Below are 18,165 nucleotides of genomic sequence, written 5' to 3'. Positions count from 1 at the left end.
TCATGTCCGACTATTCAATAGAACCATCAGAATATTCGACAGAAAAAGGTTTTAAATTTTATAAAATTTTGCTTTAAAAATTATTGAATTTATAACTTTTAATATATTTTAATAAAAATTCAAAACGTGTTAATTCATCATATATTAAGCTCGAATGAAGTCATACTCTATGCGACCTAAAACAGGTTTATTCTTTGTTTTTATTTGACTCATACATTAAAGAATTCAATTATTTGCTATTTAATATTTTTTTCTATATGTAGGGTCAGCTACAGGACAAAGAAGTAATTATGTTAATGCATCACATCAAAGCTCGTTGATGATGGGAGGAAGAAAGTTTGTTTCTGATTCTATTCTCGAAAAACAGATTAACTGATATTTATGCAAATATAGTTCTCCTGCATCTCGTCGTGCGACAAGCGCAAAGAAAAAAGTCGACACACAACCGCATCAATCTTCACAGTTAACAAAAACACTTATGACGACAATTTTAGATGATTTTGATGCTGCGAAGTCGATGAATGATGATTTGGATAAAATTATGCCACTTCAAATTTCACCGGAAGTTTTATCAAATTATCAATTCAGATCGCATTCTTCAATGATTCGACTATTAAAATATGGATCTGATTTGAGTATTCCACCCACATTTATGCGTGAGCAGGAGGAGTCCAGGAGAAGAAGGGCTATGGCAGCTGATAACCGCGAGCAGTCATCAGCAGGATCAAAACGTCCCGGCTCTGCCTTTTCGAGTAAATCTCGACCGACAACAGGAACATCACGCGGGAGTATCCGAGGATCGACAAAAGACCAACTCGCAGCGTTTTTCGAGGAAGGTTCAGATCAGCCTATTGCTGTTGATGATCCGGAGGTGAGGCGCAGGATGAGGGCGAAGATTCTGCAGGAGCAGAAGATGGCTGCGATGGCTGCAAATGCAGTCAGCCGCACTCCAGAGACGCGCAGCTACGCAGGAGTCCCGAGTACTCCGAAGAGCATGATGGCAGAGAACATGTTTTTCGATGGGGAGGAAGGGAATTCTGGGATTCTGGGCGAAGGAGAAGAAAGAGAAGGAAGAACGATGAAAGACGGGACTGTTTTGACACCAATTGTGGAGCGGTCGATGCGCCCTGGCTCGTCAATGGGTGGGACACCATGGACAGCGTGGGGAGAATCACGGAATGAGAGTGGGTTTGGACAGCCTGTTTCACCGCTGTCTCCTGCGACGCCTGCAGCTGGGCTTGGAGGAGGAGCTGGAGGAGTGTCATTTGACATGAAGGAAGGGAGGGAAGGAGGAGAGGAGAAGGGAAAGAACTTGTCAAGACTGGCATCGAAGGCAACTGCAGGGACACATGGCGCAGGGGGTGTTGGAGGAAAGTCTTCGTCTGTGTTTGCATCTCTTTTCACAGACCCGCAAAGACGTGCCAGCAGAACGACGTTTTCACCGTTTTCATCGAAAAAGCTTCCGTTCATTGATGAAAGCGCATCAAAGAAGAAGAAGAAAGGGGAGCCTGGGAGTGGGCTATCTGCAAACAGTCTGCTTCCGCCAGACTTCGAAGACGACGATGATGACATGGACGATGACGATGATCAGACAGCGATGGATCCGCAGCTGATGGCGCTGGCGAGGGAGAAAGCGCGGCAGCGTGCGAAGAAGCGGGCGGCTATCCAGTCGAAGCTGCTGGAGGATGAGAAGAAGGAGAAAGAGCAGGCAGCAGAGCGGGCAGCGCTGCAGGCAGGGAAAGTGGGGTCGAGGCAGCGTCCGGCGACTGCGATGGGGTCGATTGGAGGAAGGACGACGAAATACGGCGGGACAAGTACACTCTCCGGGACGAGTGCGGCTGGAAGCAGAGGGATTGGAGGAGGGGCAGGGTCACTTTCAGGTGGGAAGACGGTGGGAGTGTCAGAGCTGGGGGCGTCTCGGCTGGTTGCAGGTGCTGCAGATGATGTGAATGACATTGACATCCAGGCAGCGATGAGCTCAGGTGTCTCTGCTGATTTGTATGTGTCGCCAATCAGACGGAGGATGGAGCATGTGCTGATGGGAGGTGCTCCTCAAGAGGCACCAGATGACTTCACAACGAAGTTTGACTCAACACTCTCTGCGACGTCTGCCCAAGGGCAGAATGGAGCGATGAAGACGCGGTCGTTCCAGAGTGGAGGGGCAGAAGGGATGGACAGCAGCTACGTGGACATGAACGGGTCAGCGTGGGGAGAGGAGAGAGGAGCAGGGGCATTAAACTCAGATGAGAGAGAAGGAGCAAAGAAGAAGTCAGGGACGAGGAGAGTGGAGTTTGCGCAGACGAGTGGGAATGACTCAAAGATGGGAGGAGGAGAAGCAGGGCTTTCACGTGCCTCGACGTCTGTGTATGGAGGGAGCAGTGCAGGAGGGGCAGGTGCAACAGGAGCAATGGAAGGCACACGACAAGGGAGGAAGAAAGGACATCTGCTTGTCACACGCACGCTGGAGCCATCAAATAGCAGAGCGTTGGATTCTGTTCCTTATCAGAAGGAGGTGGAAGATGCAACGCTGCAGAAGTATGTACATTTGGGGATAGAATCGCCAGCGTATTCGGTTGTGACCTATCAGAAGTTTATGGTGCAGACAATGAAAGAGTGTGAGTCAGCGACTGTTTCACAGGAGAAGGAGATGGAGGAGAGAAGAAAAGATGTCTATCGTCTGTTTGCTGAGAAGGATGTGAGTGATTTGAAGTTCAACAGAAGACAGCCAGCAGATAACGCGTTTGTGTTGGAAGTGCGCAAGCCGTCGCTGACAGGAGAGGCACAGCAGAGCGGGGCAGAAGGAGGAGCATCGACTTCTTCTGCGTCGGCTTCTGCATCATCAGCATCTTCTTCATCTACCTCTTCTTCTTCTTACTCTTCAGCATCTGGCTCTTCTCTTGGATCCACTCGCACAAGGTCAACCCGACCTGCAACATCATTGGGACTCCGAAGCAAGAGAGCAAGATGAAATGACGCTTTGAAAAAATACTTCACATTTCATATTCAGATTTATACCTCCTTTTTGTATTTTTCTATTGTTTGTTTTTCATTCTCTAAATTCTGTGAGTTTCTAATTATTGCTAACACGTCATTTTTCAAATTTTATTTTCGTTGATTTATTGAATATTTTTATCACATAAAAGAAAAATTAATAAAAATTTGAAGAATAATTTTTTAATTATATAGTCAAAGGGTAAAGATCAAACATGTCGAGAGTTCTTGAGGAAACACAAGCACAAAGACAGAAGGTTTATGATAAAATCATTAACCTTCTTGTTTCTGCTGGGTATTTCAGAGCACGTATTCCTGCACTTTCACCATTTGATAAAGTTTGCTACAAAATAATTAAATCGTGAAAATTTGATTGTAACGGATAAAATTCAAATTTCTAATAAAATGTTGGCTCAATTGTGTTCTAAAGGTTGTAGGTGGTATGGCTTGGTGCCTAACAGCAAGTAGTGTTGATGTCGATTTTGATGTTACTTTCAAGGAAAATCCAAATATTCGAGAAAAAATGTTTGCTGTTTTTATTTTATATTTCTGGAAGAGTTCAAATATATATTTATGACAGCAAAATTTCTGAAAATATTCTTCAAGCAATGAAAGCAAGCGGTTGCAAACTTAGTTGCCAACCTGTTCACATTCAGGGTCTTGACTACGAACGTCTTTATCCAATTATTCAATGGCTCGTGGGAAAAACCTTTGAGTTTCGTGCGAGCACAGAAAGATCTTTTAGACGTTCAGCTGAATTCACATATCGGAAAGAGGCTCTTATTCCATCAGATGAAGACAGGAAATATGATCCATTGGCCGATTCTTTACCATTATCCGCTATCCAGAAAGAAATTCCTCCAGTACAACGTCTATATAGGCAAAAAAGGAGACTTCGAGAAATTGATGAAGAAGCTAGAATTCAACGCATTTTACTTGAATACGGGAAAACAAGCGGTGTTGGATTAGCCTTATCAAAACTGGGAAAGAAGAAGCGGAAAGGAAAAGGAGAAGAAGAAGATGAGGAAGAAGACGATGAAGAGAAAGCTCGGGAGAAAGAGAGAGTGGCAGAACTGATGCAAGGGATGGAAGGGGCAGCAGCGCATGGGCAGCATGATGGTGTAAAGGCAGACACAGTTGGGAAGCTTTTGGGGCTGAACAGCGATGAGATGAACAAGGCGATCAAGTTGTATGACGAGCAGAAGAAGCAGATTGACCTGTCATCCACAAAACAGCATGTGGAGGCGCTGAAGCAGAAGCTGGACAATCTGGAGAAGCTGATACAGGGAAAGAAATCGTATGAGACAAAAGTGGATTGGATGAGGGAGAATAGAGAATGGAGATTGGGCGAGAAAATGAAGTAAAGGAAATGAGAGAAAAAAAAATATTTGAAAAGATTTGAAAAGAAAAGAAAAGAGGGGAAAGAGAGGAAAGAAGAATTAACGCTTATTAGTTGGAATTTTCTTTCGCATTTTTAATATGGAAATGGATTTTTTTCCTCTTAATTTGGACTGTTTTATATTCTTCTTTTTATTTTATTTAATATTTTCTAAATGAACAATTAATTTTTACTCCCTTTTTAGACATCTCCAAGAGCAAGTTGCAAAGTTGAAGGCGATGAAAGAGCAGAACGACGAAGAAGAAGCCGAAGTTGAGAAGATTGAAGAAGAGCTGAATGAAAACAGAGAACGAATGGCTGAGCTGAAAGCAGAGGAAGACAAGCAGGATCCAGGTGTGGTGCAGAACCTGAGGCGGCTGGTGGAGTTGAACGAGACGCTGAAGGAGCAGGAGAAGATGTTCAAAGTGAACTGCAAGAAGCAGTTTGAGTATTGGCAGAAGCTGGTGCTGGATGTGAGGATGATGAAGTATGTGGAGATTGTTTGTTTGAAATGGAAATATATAAACATTTTATTTATTTATTAATGAATGATATCTTCTTTTTTGTCATCGTCTACTTCTTTTTCTTTTTCTTTTTCTTTTTCTTTTTCTTTTTCTTTTTCTTTTTCTTTTTCTTTTTCTTTTTCTTTTTCTTTTTCTTTTTCTTTTTCTTTTTCTTTTTCTTATTTATTTATTCATTGTTATTACCATTCATTTGTTTTGTATCAATGCTACTTTAGTGATCCAAGGAAAGATGAGAGAACAATTGCATTGAAGACAGCTCTGTCTGAAGAAAGCGCCAAGTTGCAGAGGATGAGAACACTTCTGGCACAGAAGAACAGAGTTTGACAGGACTTTTTTGTTGTTTTTGCTTTTTCAACTTCTTCTTTCTTCATTCATCTTCAAATTCATTTATTTTCGCTCTTCATTCTTTTCATTAAACTTTCGCTAAATTTCATAATTCTTCTTTTCTCTTCTTTCTTTCTCTTTCCCTCCTTCCTTCCTCCTTTTTCTCTCTAATATTTCAGGAAATTGCCAGCCAGCAGCGTCTGATTGATGAGATACCAACTCGCCCCGAGCTCTTCCAATATCAGACACGTTTCATTGAATTGTTCGGTCTGATGGGCATTTACTTGGATGAGACAAGGAAGCACATCAACACATTCAACACACTGGTTGATAGGAAGACTTGCTTAGACAGAGAAACAACGACGATACAGAGTATTATTGTGTGTTTCTTTTCCTTCTGTTATACTTGATAGAGAGGAAGAAATGAAACGAAGAATGACTTATTTGTTAATCAATTTATTTTATTTATTTTATTTATTTTTTAACGTTGAATCATTTTGGAAATGAGATGTGCTTATATTGATTGATGAGTATTTTTTTTTTTTTTAATTATTTTGAACTTTTTGTGAAAATTTGACATGGATTGTTTTTTTTTGACATCTTTTTGAATGATCTGTTTCTTTCAGGAAACATTCCCTCGCTCGATGAAGCAGCGCCCAACACAAATCAAGTTGATTGAAGACATCAACAACATTTGCGAGCAGACAGGCAAAAGTTTGAAGAAGGTGTGAATAACAGGAATTTCTTCAGTAATATAAAAACTTTTTCCAATTTATTTCCATTGATAAAAATAAATAAATGAAATGAAATGAAAATAAAAATAAAATAAATAAAATGCACCATGTCATTTCAGCAAGAGGGCATCTTAGAGAATCAGCGGGTGCAGCACATGATGCTCACACAGAAGTACAACAAGCTTGTGGAAGAGAAGAAGCAATATTTGGCATTGACAAAGAGACTGCAGGATGAGATGGAGACGAATGCGAGGTTGCAACAGAGGGTGGAGGAGATGGAAGAGAGAGAAAGACAGCAGGAGGATGAGGACGATGAAGATGAGGATGATGAAGATGACGAGGGTGATGATGAAGACGAGGAAGAATCACAGACAAGATCACAATCTCAATCACAATCTCAGTCACAGACAAGAAGCCAGCAGAGAGAGGAAGAAGAGGATGAGGATGATGAAGACAATGAGGATGACGATGAAGATGATGATGAGGAAGATGAAGGTTATTCAAAAACTGCTTCAAAGTCTGCATCTGCGTCTGGAAGCAGAAGACAAAGAGACGAAAGTGATGAAGATGACGATGAAGATGATGATTCTGAAGAAAACACACAGCAAAAGAGGAAAGCTCGCAAAGAAGATTTTGATGAAGAGGATAATGAATAAATGGCTGATGCAAAGTGATTTCCATGCCAAATCAATTTTTTTATTGTTGTTTTTAATTAGAAAAAAGATTATTTTTTCAACATTTTTATTTGTTATTCAATTTTCTCAGTTTTGATTAATCATGGTGTCTGTTTTTATTTGTTTGTCTGTATTCGCTTCATTGCTTTTCGTTTTCTGCTTGACATTCTCAACAAATTATTTAATATCTCTTTCACTTCCTCTCTTCTCCTCTTCTCCTCTTCTCTTCTTCCTCTCTTTTCCTGTTCCATATCTTCTGAGTATTTCTCAGTGCTATTGCAGAGGGTTCTGTTGCATTTAACATGCTTACAATTTGAGCAATAAGGTTTTCTTCCTTTTTTGCTAATAAGTTTATTTGTTGATGATGAATAAAAATATAAACAGAAATGAAAAATAAAAAAATGACTCAAAAGAAGAACAAAACCATTTAAATTGAACATAAACAACAGAAAGTTCATATTAAAAACAAACACATTACTTTCAAAATAAATACGATAGTGATAACGTTTCAGCATGAAATCTCCTATCAGCTTTGCTTTGTTTTATAAGATTTTAATCAAATTTCTCATGTTTTTTTTATTAAAGTTAAAATTCTTCATTTTTGTAAATCTGAATCAGAATTGTATTTCCTCTTCAGCTTGTTCAGAAAGAAGCGTTTGGCTTTGACAACTTTTTCAGTTGATATTCCATGAATGGGATCTATTTGACTCAAGGGATGAATATGGAACAGGGGAAGTTTGCAGAATAACATCGTTTTTGATTGATGAGAAGAAGAAGAAGAATCTGTTTTTGAATCAATTTTTGCTGTTTTGTCATTTCTTTCTTCATATTCTTCTACGTCGTCCAATGAATCCACATCAAAATTCTTCACAAGCTCCTCAAATGTCAGTTTTGTTGGATCAAATTCAACTGAAGAAGAAGAAGAATGAGTTTCAGCAGGCTCAACTTGTATGCTTGACGGCAAAAGCTGATCAGCCCACTTCACAAACATTCTCTTCACATTCAACACATCACAGCATTCATCTTTCAATTCTTCATCTTCAACTTCTGATTCTTCCTTCTCCTTCTCCTCCTTCTTCTTCTTCATTTCCTCCTCCTTCTTCATTTCTTCCTTCTCTCCCCTTCCACTCTCCTTCAAACACTCAGGTGAATAATAACAACAGTTCTGCATCATTCTTTTTCTCTCTCTCAACATTGCCCACTCAGCCAAAGATGCTCCGCAGAGGACATAACACGAATGATATGCGTCTGCATTCATCGCTGGCTTGTCCCTTAGCCCGCCCTTTTCGAGGGAGAGGTACTGTGTGCAGCAGAAGATGTAGGAGAGGAGAGAAGAGGGGGAGAAGATTGGGGAAAGGAGCGGTTGGGAGGGAAGGATAGAAGAAGAAGAAGAAGAAGTTCCAGAAGCAGAAGAATTGGAAGGAACAAGAGGAAACTGCAGAGAATCAGAATCAGAATCAGAAGAAGATGCTGATGAAGATGAAGATGAAGATGATGTTAATGAAGTGTAATGAGATGAACAAGAAGAAGATTGTAATGAAGTGCGTGAATGTGGTTGATGTGAGGAAGATTGAGATTGAATGAGAGCACATTCATTGGATTCTGTCAAGTGATGCTTATCAGAAGAAGAAGAAGAAGAAGAAGAAGATGATGATGATGAATGAGTGAAGTGAATGTTATCAGAATATTTCAATGGAAATTTCTGTGTCTGATTTGCAGTGAAATGCAGCTGGCTCATCTGAGGCAGCACAAAAAAAGAGTGTTTTGTTCTGGAAAGCTCACATTTTGCTTTCAAACACGCTTTTTCAATCGATCTAAGCTCTTCCTTTGCTTCTTCCACTTCGTCATAACTTGAATCATCATCATCTTCTTCTTCTTTCTCGATTTCTTCCTTTTCTTTCTCAGATGCTTCGCTTTTCTGCTCTTTTTTGTTTGAACTTATGTTTTCTTTGTCCATTTCAGACAAAGCCTTCTTTTCTTCTTCTTCTCCTCCTCCTCCTCCTTCTTCTTCAAATGCATCATGTAATTTGCCCATTTCATTCTCCTCCTCCTTCTCTTCCTCCTCATTCTTCCTGTCGATACTCTCTCTTCCTTCCATCAGAAGCTCTGCCGATTCTCCTGCTGCCTCGCTCCTCCTCCGCTTCACTCTCCACATTGCCATCCGCTGCTTCATCTCAACTGACCGACATTTCTTTAAAAATGCTGGGAAAGATGCATTTGACACCTGCACATTTCTTTTTGAAACATTCTCCTGCTCTTTGCTTTCATTATGAATATCTCTTCCAGAATGCATTTTTTGTGTTCTTTTTCCTTCTTTCCCATCAATCAATGTATTGGCAATTGGATCGTGTTCCATTGCCAGCTGTTGTAATGCTTCAGCAATCACACAGCTTCCTCCTGTCCACCAGGAATAGCACCCGTCCACAAGTTTGTGTGTCCTCCCTGCAAACCCTCCTTCAAACTCCTTCTGCTGCTGCACACACCACCTCGTGAGTGCATTCAGATCAAAAGTGTTTGGGCGTTTTCTCTCTTCAAATGGAGGCAATTTGTTTAATTCATGCTTCCCAGATAAAATTGATGCTTGAACTTTCTTCTCTTTAATGCAATTTATAAGCTCCTTTTCACCTTCAATTTCATCCAGTCCCGTTAAAATTCCAAGTGATGCTGATGCACAATACGTGTATCCTGCATGCGCCTCATTTCCAATTTCTCCTCCAAAACCACCCTCATAACTCTGCAAATTTAATAGACAATTCTTGACGTTTTCAGTTAAATCTTCATCCAGCAAGCAGCACAAAGAAGCACTTGTTAAAGCACAATAGGTCGACCGGCAATCTCCGTCAGAATTCATTGCCGATTCGTTGAAGTACTTTCCATCCTGAGAAAAAAAGGGATTATGTGGAGGAAATAAGTCAATGCTTGTCAAAAGACTTTTCAAAAAACGATGAAGTCCATCTAAATTTATAATTTCAAGAGCTTCTTCACTTCCAATTAAGGCTAATATATGGATGCACGTATATGTCGGAACAATATGAGGGAATAATCCAGAAGTTCCAGAAAAACCTCCATTTGGGTGTTGAAAAGTACGTATCGTATTCAAAATCCATTTCGCAAGTGGAGAATGCGGCTTAATATGAAATCCAATCAGATCAAGTCCTTGTAGTGCCCAGAAAAAATACTAATTTTAAAAATATTGAGAATTGCTTCCCAAAGAATTACAGCACACCCAAGAACGAGTAGAATCCAACTTTTCCACTGCACCAGGCAAGGAAATCATAATGTCTAAAAAATATTTTGCATGGGCAATCCTATTTAGCATTTTTCCATTTCTGAAGTATTGAAGAACTTGAGCCCGCACTGTCGAAACCGTTTCACATGTTTCAATTTGTTGAGCAAGGGTTTTAAAATGAGGGTTATATTTTATAAACGTTGGTGAGTGTTTTTTCTCATTCTTTTTCTTCATTATCCTTGAAATAACTAAATGAATAATACAGTAAAAATGTATGGGAATATTAAAGTAACCATAGAAAATATATATTTTTTTGAGAAAAATATTTTGCAGTCAAAACCAATGCAAAATTTTCAAACGGCTCCCCAAATAACACTTGGAGATAAAACGCTATATTATAAAGATGGACAATGGTCACATGGTTGGAAAACTTTTGAAGTTTTTAAAAGAAAAGATTTTTTTCAATTATTTTTTAAACAGGAAGAAAAGAAAAAAATCAATCATCAACAAAAATACTGGAAGAATTAATTAATGAAAAATGTCAGTTGAAATTAAGATTGGATCTTGTTTTCGATCAAGTTTGAACCAACGCTTCAATTATTATTTTTTTAAGAATGAGTAATAAAGATTGCACTTCGAAATCTTGAAATAAAGAACTTACGAAATCTCATTGATTCTAATGAGCAAATGGAAGATGATTATTCTGAAGATGATTTCAGTATTCCAGATTCAGACCTCGAAGAAAAAGTTCATAATCCGCTTCGAATTGGAAAGCAGAAGTCATGATATTGCGCATTTTGCAATAGAAAAATAAGTTTTGTTTTTATCATTTTGTTTTTTTTTTTTTTAATTTTTCTATTGACCATAGCTGACCGATGCATATTTTTGAGTAGTGATGCAAGAATGAATGATGGATAGCTTTCGAATGGCTTTGAAGTGAAAACAAAAAAAATTATAATAACTCAAATTTAATTACACATGATTAATAAAAGCTTAAATCTCCCATTTCCGTTCCTCCATTCCTTTTGGAGGTTGTGGTTTAACATCACCTTTCCCAACCTCGGCCCAATTTGTTGAGAGAACAGTACCCCCACTTTGTTGATAGCTTTTTATCATTGCCCTTTTTGTATCATCATCAGCATTTGCATATATCCCCTGTGTATTTTTCATTTGAAAAAATCAATATAATTAATTTTTTTTTTATGTTAAAAAAAAAAAAGTATTCAAACCTTAAGAAGTTCGTTTAATCCCTCTTCTCCACCCAATTCTTTTTTTTCTTTTTCCTCTTCTTCTTTAACCTGTTTTGCGAGAGAATCCCAATCAACTTTTCCTTTTGACGAAGGATATATTAATTTTGGTTTTTTTTCAACTTTAGAATCTGAATTTGATTCAATTTTTCCAACTTCGGAAGCACGTTTGACACAAGGTTCTGATTTTTCTCTCTCGTTTGCTGGCCACAAAAACTTGAAATTAGTTGGAAGGAAGACAAAAAATTTATAAATTGAAAAATAAAACATAAAATACAAACCATTGCACGTTTTTGGAACGTAATAACAACTTTAACGCCTTTATACGCAATTTTTTCCTTTCCTGGTTCCACTTCTCCAAATGGATAAATTAATAACTGTTGTTTTGAATCATCAGGCAAAGTGAGTTCAATATCAATGGTATCATCAGAAACTTTGCATTCACAACCACCTTCTTTTATATTTCGCACATACAGAGAGAGAACTAATTGATCTTCTGTTTGGTAAAAGTCGTGGCGAATGGAAGGTTGTGACATGATTTCACATATTGGGACTTTTCGATGATCAAAAAAATCCAAAATTAAAAAGATCACTGTTTTTAATAATTGTATTCTTTGCTGAATTAAAAGTTTTAACTTTTAATTTAAAATGATAAATACGTCTAAATGCCAAACAAGTCATGAGACTTGTTCACAAGAGCACAGACTTTTAAATTCAGAAAAAAATGGTCAGGCAAGGTATGAAACTTTTTCTTCTTCGGCCCCTTTCGATTTAAGGAAGGGACAATACAAACAAAAAACTTTAAATGATCATGATGATCATCAACAACAAACTTATCACTCGCTCCATTTTGATCCAATTGAGCAATTACTTTTTCATTCTGTGGATACAAGTTCTGTTCTTAAAACTTTTGTTGGGAGCTCTGCGAAAAGATGGGAAAATTCAACACAGCTCCTTCAACGTTTGAAGCAGAAAAATGAAAGGGAATACTCAACTCAAATTGGAGAAGGGATTTGGTCACCATTACATCTTTTTTATCCAGATACAGGTTTGAAGAGAAATAGAGATGGAAGCGTTGCGAAGCAATCAGAATTAGAAAAGAGTGCAACTGAAAATCCAGAAAGCAGAGAGTTCATTCTTGCATTAGCTTTGAAGAAAAAAGAGGAATTAGAAAAAGAAGAAACTCAACGGGAACTGTCCGAGCTGAAAAAAGAAAATGAGAGGTCACACGTTAAAATTGCTCTTTTGCAGAGAGAAATGAAAAGAATGGAGAAACAACTTGCACAACTTTCTCAGTTGAAAAAAATGAAAGAAACAAAGAAAAAGAAAGAAAGTAAACATGAAAAAAATAGAAAAGAAAAAGCGGAATCCAAAACTTCAAGCAATAAAAATATTGAACAAGAAAAAAAAGATGAAAAAATTAATGAAGCTAACATTGATAAGGATGATTTATCTATTGATTTATCTCTTTTTTCTGCTTCTGATAGCGACAGTTATGAATTATTTTCAGATAGTGACGAAGAAGATAGCGAAGAGAAGAGCAACGAAGAGAAGTCATCGTCAGAACGCTCAGAGTCGACTACGAGTGAAGAGAGAGGGAGAAGGAAAGAGAAGAGAAGGCAGAAAAGGCGACTGAGGAGAGAAAGAGAGTTCAAAAGGGATGCTCGCCTGCTGCAGCTGGTGATGATGATGAATGAGACAGCAAAATCGAAGAAAGGAGAAATGAGCCAATTGGAAAATGAGATTCTTTCAAAAGGAATCAGCAGTCAATCAACTTCATCAACAGCAGCAGCCACAAGAAGTGCTGATGAAGAGAAGACGAACAAGCAGAAGGAGAAAGAGGCAGAAAATAAGCTGTCATCAAACTCAGATGTTTCATTGACTGATTCATCTGATAAGAAATCCTCTGCAAAGGATGCTTCATCTTCATTGGCATCTTCGTCTGCTGCTGCTTCTTTTGGAACAAACACAGAAAGCTCATTAAAATCTAATCTTAATGATCCATTTAGCTCATCGTCATCATCAATTTCTTCTTCTTCTTCTTCTTCTTCTTCTTCTTCTTCTTCTTCTTCTTCTTCTTCTTCTTCTTCTTCTTCTTCTTCTTCTTCTTCTTCATTTCCGAATCCTTTTCTCTCATCATCACCATCATCATTTACATCTCCTTCTCCTTCTCCTTCTACAACTTCTTCTTCTTCACCATTCTCTTCTCCTTTCCCGTCTGCCAAAGATAGCACTGATTCTTCCTCTTCTTCTTCTTCCTCTTCCTCTTCTTCTTCAGTGTCATCTTCATTTGATAATCCATTTGCTCAATCTGCCAGCATCTCATTCAATTCCAACCCATTTTTAGCAGCTGCAAAAGAGAAAGAAGAGAACAAAGAAGAGAAAAAGACAAGCGGATTTGGTGTATTTTCAGATGCCGCAAATGAAAAAGAGAAGCCAAAGGAACCAGAAAAGGCTTCATCACCTTTTTCTTCTTTTCCACCGGCTTCTTCTTCTCCAATGGGAAATCCGTTTCTTCAGTATGTTCAGTCATCATCATCATCATCTTCTTCTTCTTCTTCTTCCACTTCTTCTTCTCCATTCACAGCCAAAACAACAGAAACATCACAATCTTCTTCTTCATCCACCATAAACAATCCATTTGGTTCTCCTTCTTTCTCTCTTCCTCCTCTTCCTCTTCCTTCTCCATCCTTGTCTGATTCATCGTCTGCGAAGAAGCCAAGCAATCTTCTTGCCCAGGCAGTGCCTATTGTGGCAGCAGAGCTGACAGAGGCAGATAAGAAGGCGATTGAGGAAGGGAAAGAGAGAGACAGGGAAATAGCAGCAGAAAAGATACAGAAGATCAAAGAGAGAAGAGAAGGAATGCAGAAGGGGATGTGGGGGAAGAAGGAGGAAGAGGAAGAGGAAGAAGAAGAAGAAGAGGGAGAAGAAGGAGATGATGGTGATGATGAAGGAGAAGAGGGAGAAGAAGGGGAAGAAGGTGAGGAAGAGGATGACGGAGAAGAGGGGGAAGAAGGAGAAGGAGGAGAATACGAAGAAGGTGAAGAAGGTGAGGAAGAAGGAGAAGGAGAAGGTGATTGGGAAGGTGATGAAGGAGAAGAAGGTGAGGAATGGGAAGAAGGAGAAGGAGGAGAAGGAGCTAACTCCAGTTCAAGTGTGAATGCAAGTGGAGAAGGAGGAGCAGGAGGAGGAGAGGAAGAAGAAGGAGGAAGAGTGGAAGATTTCATTGACCAAGCCTTTTCAGATGAGCTGATGCCTTCGAAGAGGAGGAGATATTTCAGAGATGAAGAAGAAGATAACATCACAACATCCAGTGGAGGGGAGAAGAAAGAAGGAGCGAAAGGGAAAGGGAAAGAGAATGACGATGACACGATTATTCTTTCTTTGCATCCGAATCCATTTGCATCTGCTTCTGCCATCAGTTCAGCTTCTGGTATGAATGTGAGTGTGAGTGATATTTCATCTCCTTCTGTGAAGAATTCATTGGCGTCTTCTTCTTCTTTGACTTCTTCTTCTTCTTCTTCTTCTGTTCAGTCTGCTTCTGCTTCTGACAATCCATTTGCTAGTTTCTCGAATGTCTTTGCAACTTCGACAGATTCAAATGCATCTATTCAGAAATCATTGACATCATCATCTTCTTCTCCTTCTCCTTCAGATTCAGATTCATCATCTGCTTCCAACAATCCATTTGCTTCTCTATCAAAACTTGCTCCTGCTCCAAGTGGATTATCCACTCAGAACAGTGCTAGTAATCCTTTCCTGTCTGTTACACCTTCTTCTTCTTCTTCTTCTTCTTCAGCATCATCTGCTCCTTCATCTTCTCTTTCTCCTTCTCCTTCATCGACTTCTTCTTCTTCCTCTTCTGCTGCCAATACTTCTTCTTCTGTTGCTGCTTCCAATCCATTCTTAAATGCAACTAAGACGATCACTGCTAACATTGAGCCAGCTTCTTCAAATGAAGCACCAAAGAATCCTTTGTCTTCTCCAATTTCTTCTTCCTCTTCTTCTTCTTCTTCTTCCTTCTCCTCTTCCTCTCTTCCCTCCTTTAATACTAATGCAAGTGTTACTGTTGATCCTGCATCCAATCCATTTGCAGCTGCTGCCATGTCTTTCCAGTCATCAACAGCATCATCGACTCCATCAGCTAATCCTATTGGAAGTGGAATAACTTCTTCTTCCTCTTCCTCATCATCTTCTTTATCTGCTCCTTCTTCTTTATCTGCTACTTCAACTATTACTTCTTCTCTACCATCATCATCATTAGCCAACCCCTTCTCTTCCTCTTCCTCTTCCTCTTCTTCCTCATCTGTCCCAGCTGGTCTCTTCAACTCTGCCAACAATCCTCCTCTCCCTCCTCCCTCTGCCTCTGCTGAAGAACTAGCTGCTGCTGCCTTTCCTTCCACTTTGAGCTCAAAAGCATCGCCTTTTGGTTCAACTGCTCCATCTTTCTCTTCTTCTTCTTCTTCTTCTCCCTTCTCTGCCACCTCCTCCATATCTTCTTCTTCTTCTTCTTCTTCTTCTGTTTCTTCTGCTTCAGTCAAGAACAACCCCTTCCTTGCAGCTGTTCTTGCCAGTTCTCCTTCGATTGATCTGTCAGACATCAACAGCATTGAGTCATCCTCTGGCTATGCATCTCCTCAGGAGATAGCTGCGAAGATGGCCAGTAAAGCAAATGACTCGATCATTGTGAAGAATTCGGATTATTTAGACCCAGACAAGAATCCATACAAATACACATTGAATACAGATATTGCACCAAAGACACAGCATAAACAAGCTTCTTCATTGAATATATTTGATACATCTTCTTCAACTTCTTCCTCCTCCTCCTCTTCTTCTTCTTCTTCACAAGCTCCATTCACTCCACTTCCCAATCCCTTTGACAATCTCAAATATGACACTTCTTTCTCTTCCTCAGCCAATAACAATCCATTTGCTGGCAAATCAAGCTTTTCTCTTTCTTCTCCCACATCGCAAATCACTTTCACTGCCGGAAAATCGCAAAATGTTGATATGAACTCATCGATATTTTCGTTGAGTTCAAACATACCCAATCCCTTCGACCCAGCCTCACGTAAATAGATTGTTATTTATTGTTTCAAAGAAACAAATTGAGTATCTATTACAAATAACAAAAAAATTTTTTTTTATTTTATTGAACATTTCACACTTTTTATTTATAAAAATTGAAAAAAAGATTAAACTCTTGATGTTTTTTTATATGATTCTATCCATAAAACATTTATCGTTGAGTTATTTGTTATGAAAAAACGATAACAATATTTTCCAAGTTATGGTTCAGATCTAGTCCCGGAGAAATAATGAGCGAGCCTGAGAGGACTGAAGAGGGAAAGCCAGAAGGCTGCGCGCCAAGCAAATGCGCAACATGCCCTATGCGTGGAAGCTGCAGTACAGCTGGTGCAGCAGCTCCAGATCCTGGTATTGCTCTTTTTCCAATGTTTCAGCATTAATTCTTCGAATACTCAATTAATATATTGCTTTTAGACCAATTAAAAATTAATGAAAAAATGGCACACATTAAGCATAAACTTCTCGTCCTTTCTGGAAAAGGAGGAGTTGGAAAATCGACAGTTTCTGCTCAACTTGCTTCAACGCTTGCCTTGAGAGGTCATAATGTTTGCTTCGATGAAGCATTTTAATAGCTTAGTTGACAATTTCATTTCTTTTTTTCATTTATCATATTATGTTTCATTTAGGTGGGAATTCTTGATATTGATATTTGTGGGCCAAGCATTCCGAGAATGTTGGGATGCGAAGGAGAAGATGTTCATGGAACGTCTGCTGGTTGGTCTCCTGTGTACGTGAAGGAAAATCTCGGAGTTATGTCAATTGGCTTCATGCTGCCTTCAAAAGACGACGCTGTCATTTGGAGAGGACCAAGGAAAAATGGTGTGGAATATTTTAGTTTATTCTTTCTTGAGGGGCTAAAAATAATAATTTTCTTAACTATTTTTGTTCGCTTTTTTAGGACTTATCAAACAATTTTTATCTGACGTTGTTTGGGGAGATATTGATTATCTTATCATTGACACACCCCCTGGAACTTCTGATGAGCACATTTCAATTGTTACCATGCTCAAGGATGGAGACAAAAAGCCTGATGGAGCTATTGTTGTTACCACCCCGCAAGAAGTTTCTCTAATGGCAGTGCGCAAAGAAATTAATTTCTGCAAAAAGACAGATATACCTGTGATTGGTGTAGTTGAAAATATGTCATCTTTCGTTTGCCCTGATTGTGGAGCTCAGCATCCTTTGTTTGCTCCTTCAACAGGTGGAGCCAAAAAAATGTGCGAAGATACCAACACCGAATTGTTGGGTCAAATCCCAATGGACCCTCGCGTATGCGTTTGCTGCGATGAAGGAAAAAATGTTATGGAGTCCATGGAAGGAACGTCTGTAGCAAAGGCATTATCCGTTATCGTGGAAAAACTTGAAGGGCTCAAAACAACAGAAACGGAAACTAAAGATGAACCAAAAACTCAATAGAACCCTTGCGTTGTATATTTGATATGTTTCATCATTTCACATAAATATTTACTCTTCTTTGAACTCAATTTTCAAATCTTCATTCAAAATAGTTAATAGTGGATTTTAAAAATGTTGAAAATATAAACTTAGTCTTAAAAAACGAAAATTTTAACTTTCACATAAGTTCTTCAATGATTAAATAATATTATACAAGAAATTTTGGTTCATCAGTTGAATTAATTTTTTTTTTTTTTCTTTTTCATCAAAAGGAAACGTTGTGAGCATTAGGGGTTATTTTTTCACAAAAGTTAATGAAAATTATTGTTGCTTCGAAATTAATCAGGAGCGAGTTTTTGAAATCATTTGTATTTTCTTTTAATTGAAGTTATCAGTTTAAGTTTCATCAATGAAAGGAAAAAAAATGGAGAGCCAAATTATGAAGTTACCATTTTTTCCTATTTTTGTTTTAAACTTATTCGTCACTGATACCTAAAATTCACTGAATAGCGGAAATGTACTGTGGAATTCAAATCACTTTAGCATAAAATGGAAATCATATGTACCACATGATAAGT

The 18,165-nt window shown here is 38.7% G+C and overlaps 7 protein-coding genes across 7 annotated transcripts; 5 read left to right on the top strand and 2 right to left on the bottom strand.

Moving 5' to 3' along the window:
- Window positions 1-2: 2 nt before the first annotated feature.
- MONOS_8391 (uncharacterized protein) lies at window positions 3-3,131 on the top strand (the record flags this gene model as incomplete). Its single annotated transcript, XM_067878797.1, has 4 exons — window positions 3-48; window positions 150-185; window positions 264-336; window positions 394-3,131. The coding sequence occupies 4 exons, from the start codon at window positions 3-5 to the stop codon at window positions 2,966-2,968; spliced, it is 2,730 nt and encodes a 909-aa protein (XP_067722489.1). The 3' UTR covers window positions 2,969-3,131.
- A 64-nt stretch (window positions 3,132-3,195) lies between these two features.
- On the top strand, window positions 3,196-7,012 carry MONOS_8392 (putative Coiled-coil domain containing 93). Its single transcript, XM_067878798.1, has 8 exons — window positions 3,196-3,329; window positions 3,422-3,516; window positions 3,572-4,288; window positions 4,575-4,856; window positions 5,109-5,211; window positions 5,397-5,597; window positions 5,844-5,942; window positions 6,071-7,012. Exons 1-8 carry the CDS (start codon window positions 3,207-3,209, stop codon window positions 6,605-6,607), a joined length of 2,157 nt encoding a protein of 718 aa, XP_067722488.1. The 5' UTR covers window positions 3,196-3,206; the 3' UTR covers window positions 6,608-7,012.
- Window positions 6,980-10,113, bottom strand: MONOS_8393 (putative protein farnesyltransferase subunit beta). The gene is made up of 2 exons (XM_067878799.1): window positions 9,852-10,113; window positions 6,980-9,803 (listed from the first exon to the last, which is right to left on the bottom strand). The coding sequence occupies exons 1-2, from the start codon at window positions 10,086-10,088 to the stop codon at window positions 7,221-7,223; spliced, it is 2,820 nt and encodes a 939-aa protein (XP_067722487.1). The 5' UTR covers window positions 10,089-10,113; the 3' UTR covers window positions 6,980-7,220.
- Window positions 10,114-10,196: 83 nt separating this feature from the next.
- Window positions 10,197-11,033, top strand: MONOS_18003 (uncharacterized protein; the record flags this gene model as incomplete). Its single annotated transcript, XM_067870981.1, has 4 exons — window positions 10,197-10,275; window positions 10,335-10,432; window positions 10,482-10,668; window positions 10,723-11,033. 3 exons carry the CDS (start codon window positions 10,197-10,199, stop codon window positions 10,638-10,640), a joined length of 336 nt encoding a protein of 111 aa, XP_067722486.1. The 3' UTR covers window positions 10,641-10,668; window positions 10,723-11,033.
- Window positions 10,766-11,646, bottom strand: MONOS_8394 (putative suppressor of G2 allele of SKP1). Its single transcript, XM_067878800.1, has 3 exons — window positions 11,383-11,646; window positions 11,084-11,317; window positions 10,766-11,009 (listed from the first exon to the last, which is right to left on the bottom strand). The coding sequence occupies exons 1-3, from the start codon at window positions 11,635-11,637 to the stop codon at window positions 10,848-10,850; spliced, it is 651 nt and encodes a 216-aa protein (XP_067722485.1). The 5' UTR covers window positions 11,638-11,646; the 3' UTR covers window positions 10,766-10,847.
- A 41-nt stretch (window positions 11,647-11,687) lies between these two features.
- On the top strand, window positions 11,688-16,304 carry MONOS_8395fu8397 (uncharacterized protein). The gene has a single exon (XM_067878801.1). It carries the CDS (start codon window positions 11,750-11,752, stop codon window positions 16,181-16,183), a length of 4,434 nt encoding a protein of 1,477 aa, XP_067722484.1. The 5' UTR covers window positions 11,688-11,749; the 3' UTR covers window positions 16,184-16,304.
- MONOS_8398 (Cytosolic Fe-S cluster assembly factor nubp1) lies at window positions 16,242-18,035 on the top strand. Its single transcript, XM_067878802.1, has 4 exons — window positions 16,242-16,540; window positions 16,607-16,737; window positions 16,819-17,011; window positions 17,091-18,035. Exons 1-4 carry the CDS (start codon window positions 16,423-16,425, stop codon window positions 17,606-17,608), a joined length of 960 nt encoding a protein of 319 aa, XP_067722483.1. The 5' UTR covers window positions 16,242-16,422; the 3' UTR covers window positions 17,609-18,035.
- Window positions 18,036-18,165: the final 130 nt, after the last annotated feature.

The sequence above is a fragment of the Monocercomonoides exilis genome, assembly GCF_001643675.1.
Source record: "Monocercomonoides exilis strain PA203 chromosome Unknown scaffold41-876177, whole genome shotgun sequence".
Lineage (NCBI taxonomy): Eukaryota > Preaxostyla > Oxymonadida > Polymastigidae > Monocercomonoides > Monocercomonoides exilis.
This window is presented reverse-complemented; position numbering and strand designations above follow the sequence as displayed.

What these genes read in the sequence shown, in the direction of transcription:
- MONOS_8392 (XM_067878798.1), top strand. Translation starts at nt 3,207, where the DNA reads ATGTCGAGAGTTCTTGAGGAAACACAAGCACAAAGACAGAAGGTTTAT. An exon ending in CCAAATATTCGAGAAAAAAT is followed by an intron (nt 3,517 to 3,571) that starts GTTTGCTGTTTT and finishes TATTTATGACAG; the next exon opens with CAAAATTTCTGAAAATATTC. An exon ending in CTGATACAGGGAAAGAAATC is followed by an intron (nt 4,289 to 4,574) that starts GTATGAGACAAA and finishes CTCCCTTTTTAG; the next exon opens with ACATCTCCAAGAGCAAGTTG.
- MONOS_8393 (XM_067878799.1), bottom strand. Translation starts at nt 10,088, where the DNA reads ATGAAGAAAAAGAATGAGAAAAAACACTCACCAACGTTTATAAAATAT. An exon ending in TGGATTCTACTCGTTCTTGG is followed by an intron (nt 9,804 to 9,851) that starts GTGTGCTGTAAT and finishes TTTTAAAATTAG; the next exon opens with TATTTTTTCTGGGCACTACA.
- MONOS_8394 (XM_067878800.1), bottom strand. Translation starts at nt 11,637, where the DNA reads ATGTCACAACCTTCCATTCGCCACGACTTTTACCAAACAGAAGATCAA. An exon ending in CGTTCCAAAAACGTGCAATG is followed by an intron (nt 11,318 to 11,382) that starts GTTTGTATTTTA and finishes ACTAATTTCAAG; the next exon opens with TTTTTGTGGCCAGCAAACGA. An exon ending in GATTAAACGAACTTCTTAAG is followed by an intron (nt 11,010 to 11,083) that starts GTTTGAATACTT and finishes AAAAATACACAG; the next exon opens with GGGATATATGCAAATGCTGA.
- MONOS_8395fu8397 (XM_067878801.1), top strand. Translation starts at nt 11,750, where the DNA reads ATGATAAATACGTCTAAATGCCAAACAAGTCATGAGACTTGTTCACAA.
- MONOS_8398 (XM_067878802.1), top strand. Translation starts at nt 16,423, where the DNA reads ATGAGCGAGCCTGAGAGGACTGAAGAGGGAAAGCCAGAAGGCTGCGCG. An exon ending in TGCAGCAGCTCCAGATCCTG is followed by an intron (nt 16,541 to 16,606) that starts GTATTGCTCTTT and finishes TATTGCTTTTAG; the next exon opens with ACCAATTAAAAATTAATGAA. An exon ending in GAGAGGACCAAGGAAAAATG is followed by an intron (nt 17,012 to 17,090) that starts GTGTGGAATATT and finishes TCGCTTTTTTAG; the next exon opens with GACTTATCAAACAATTTTTA.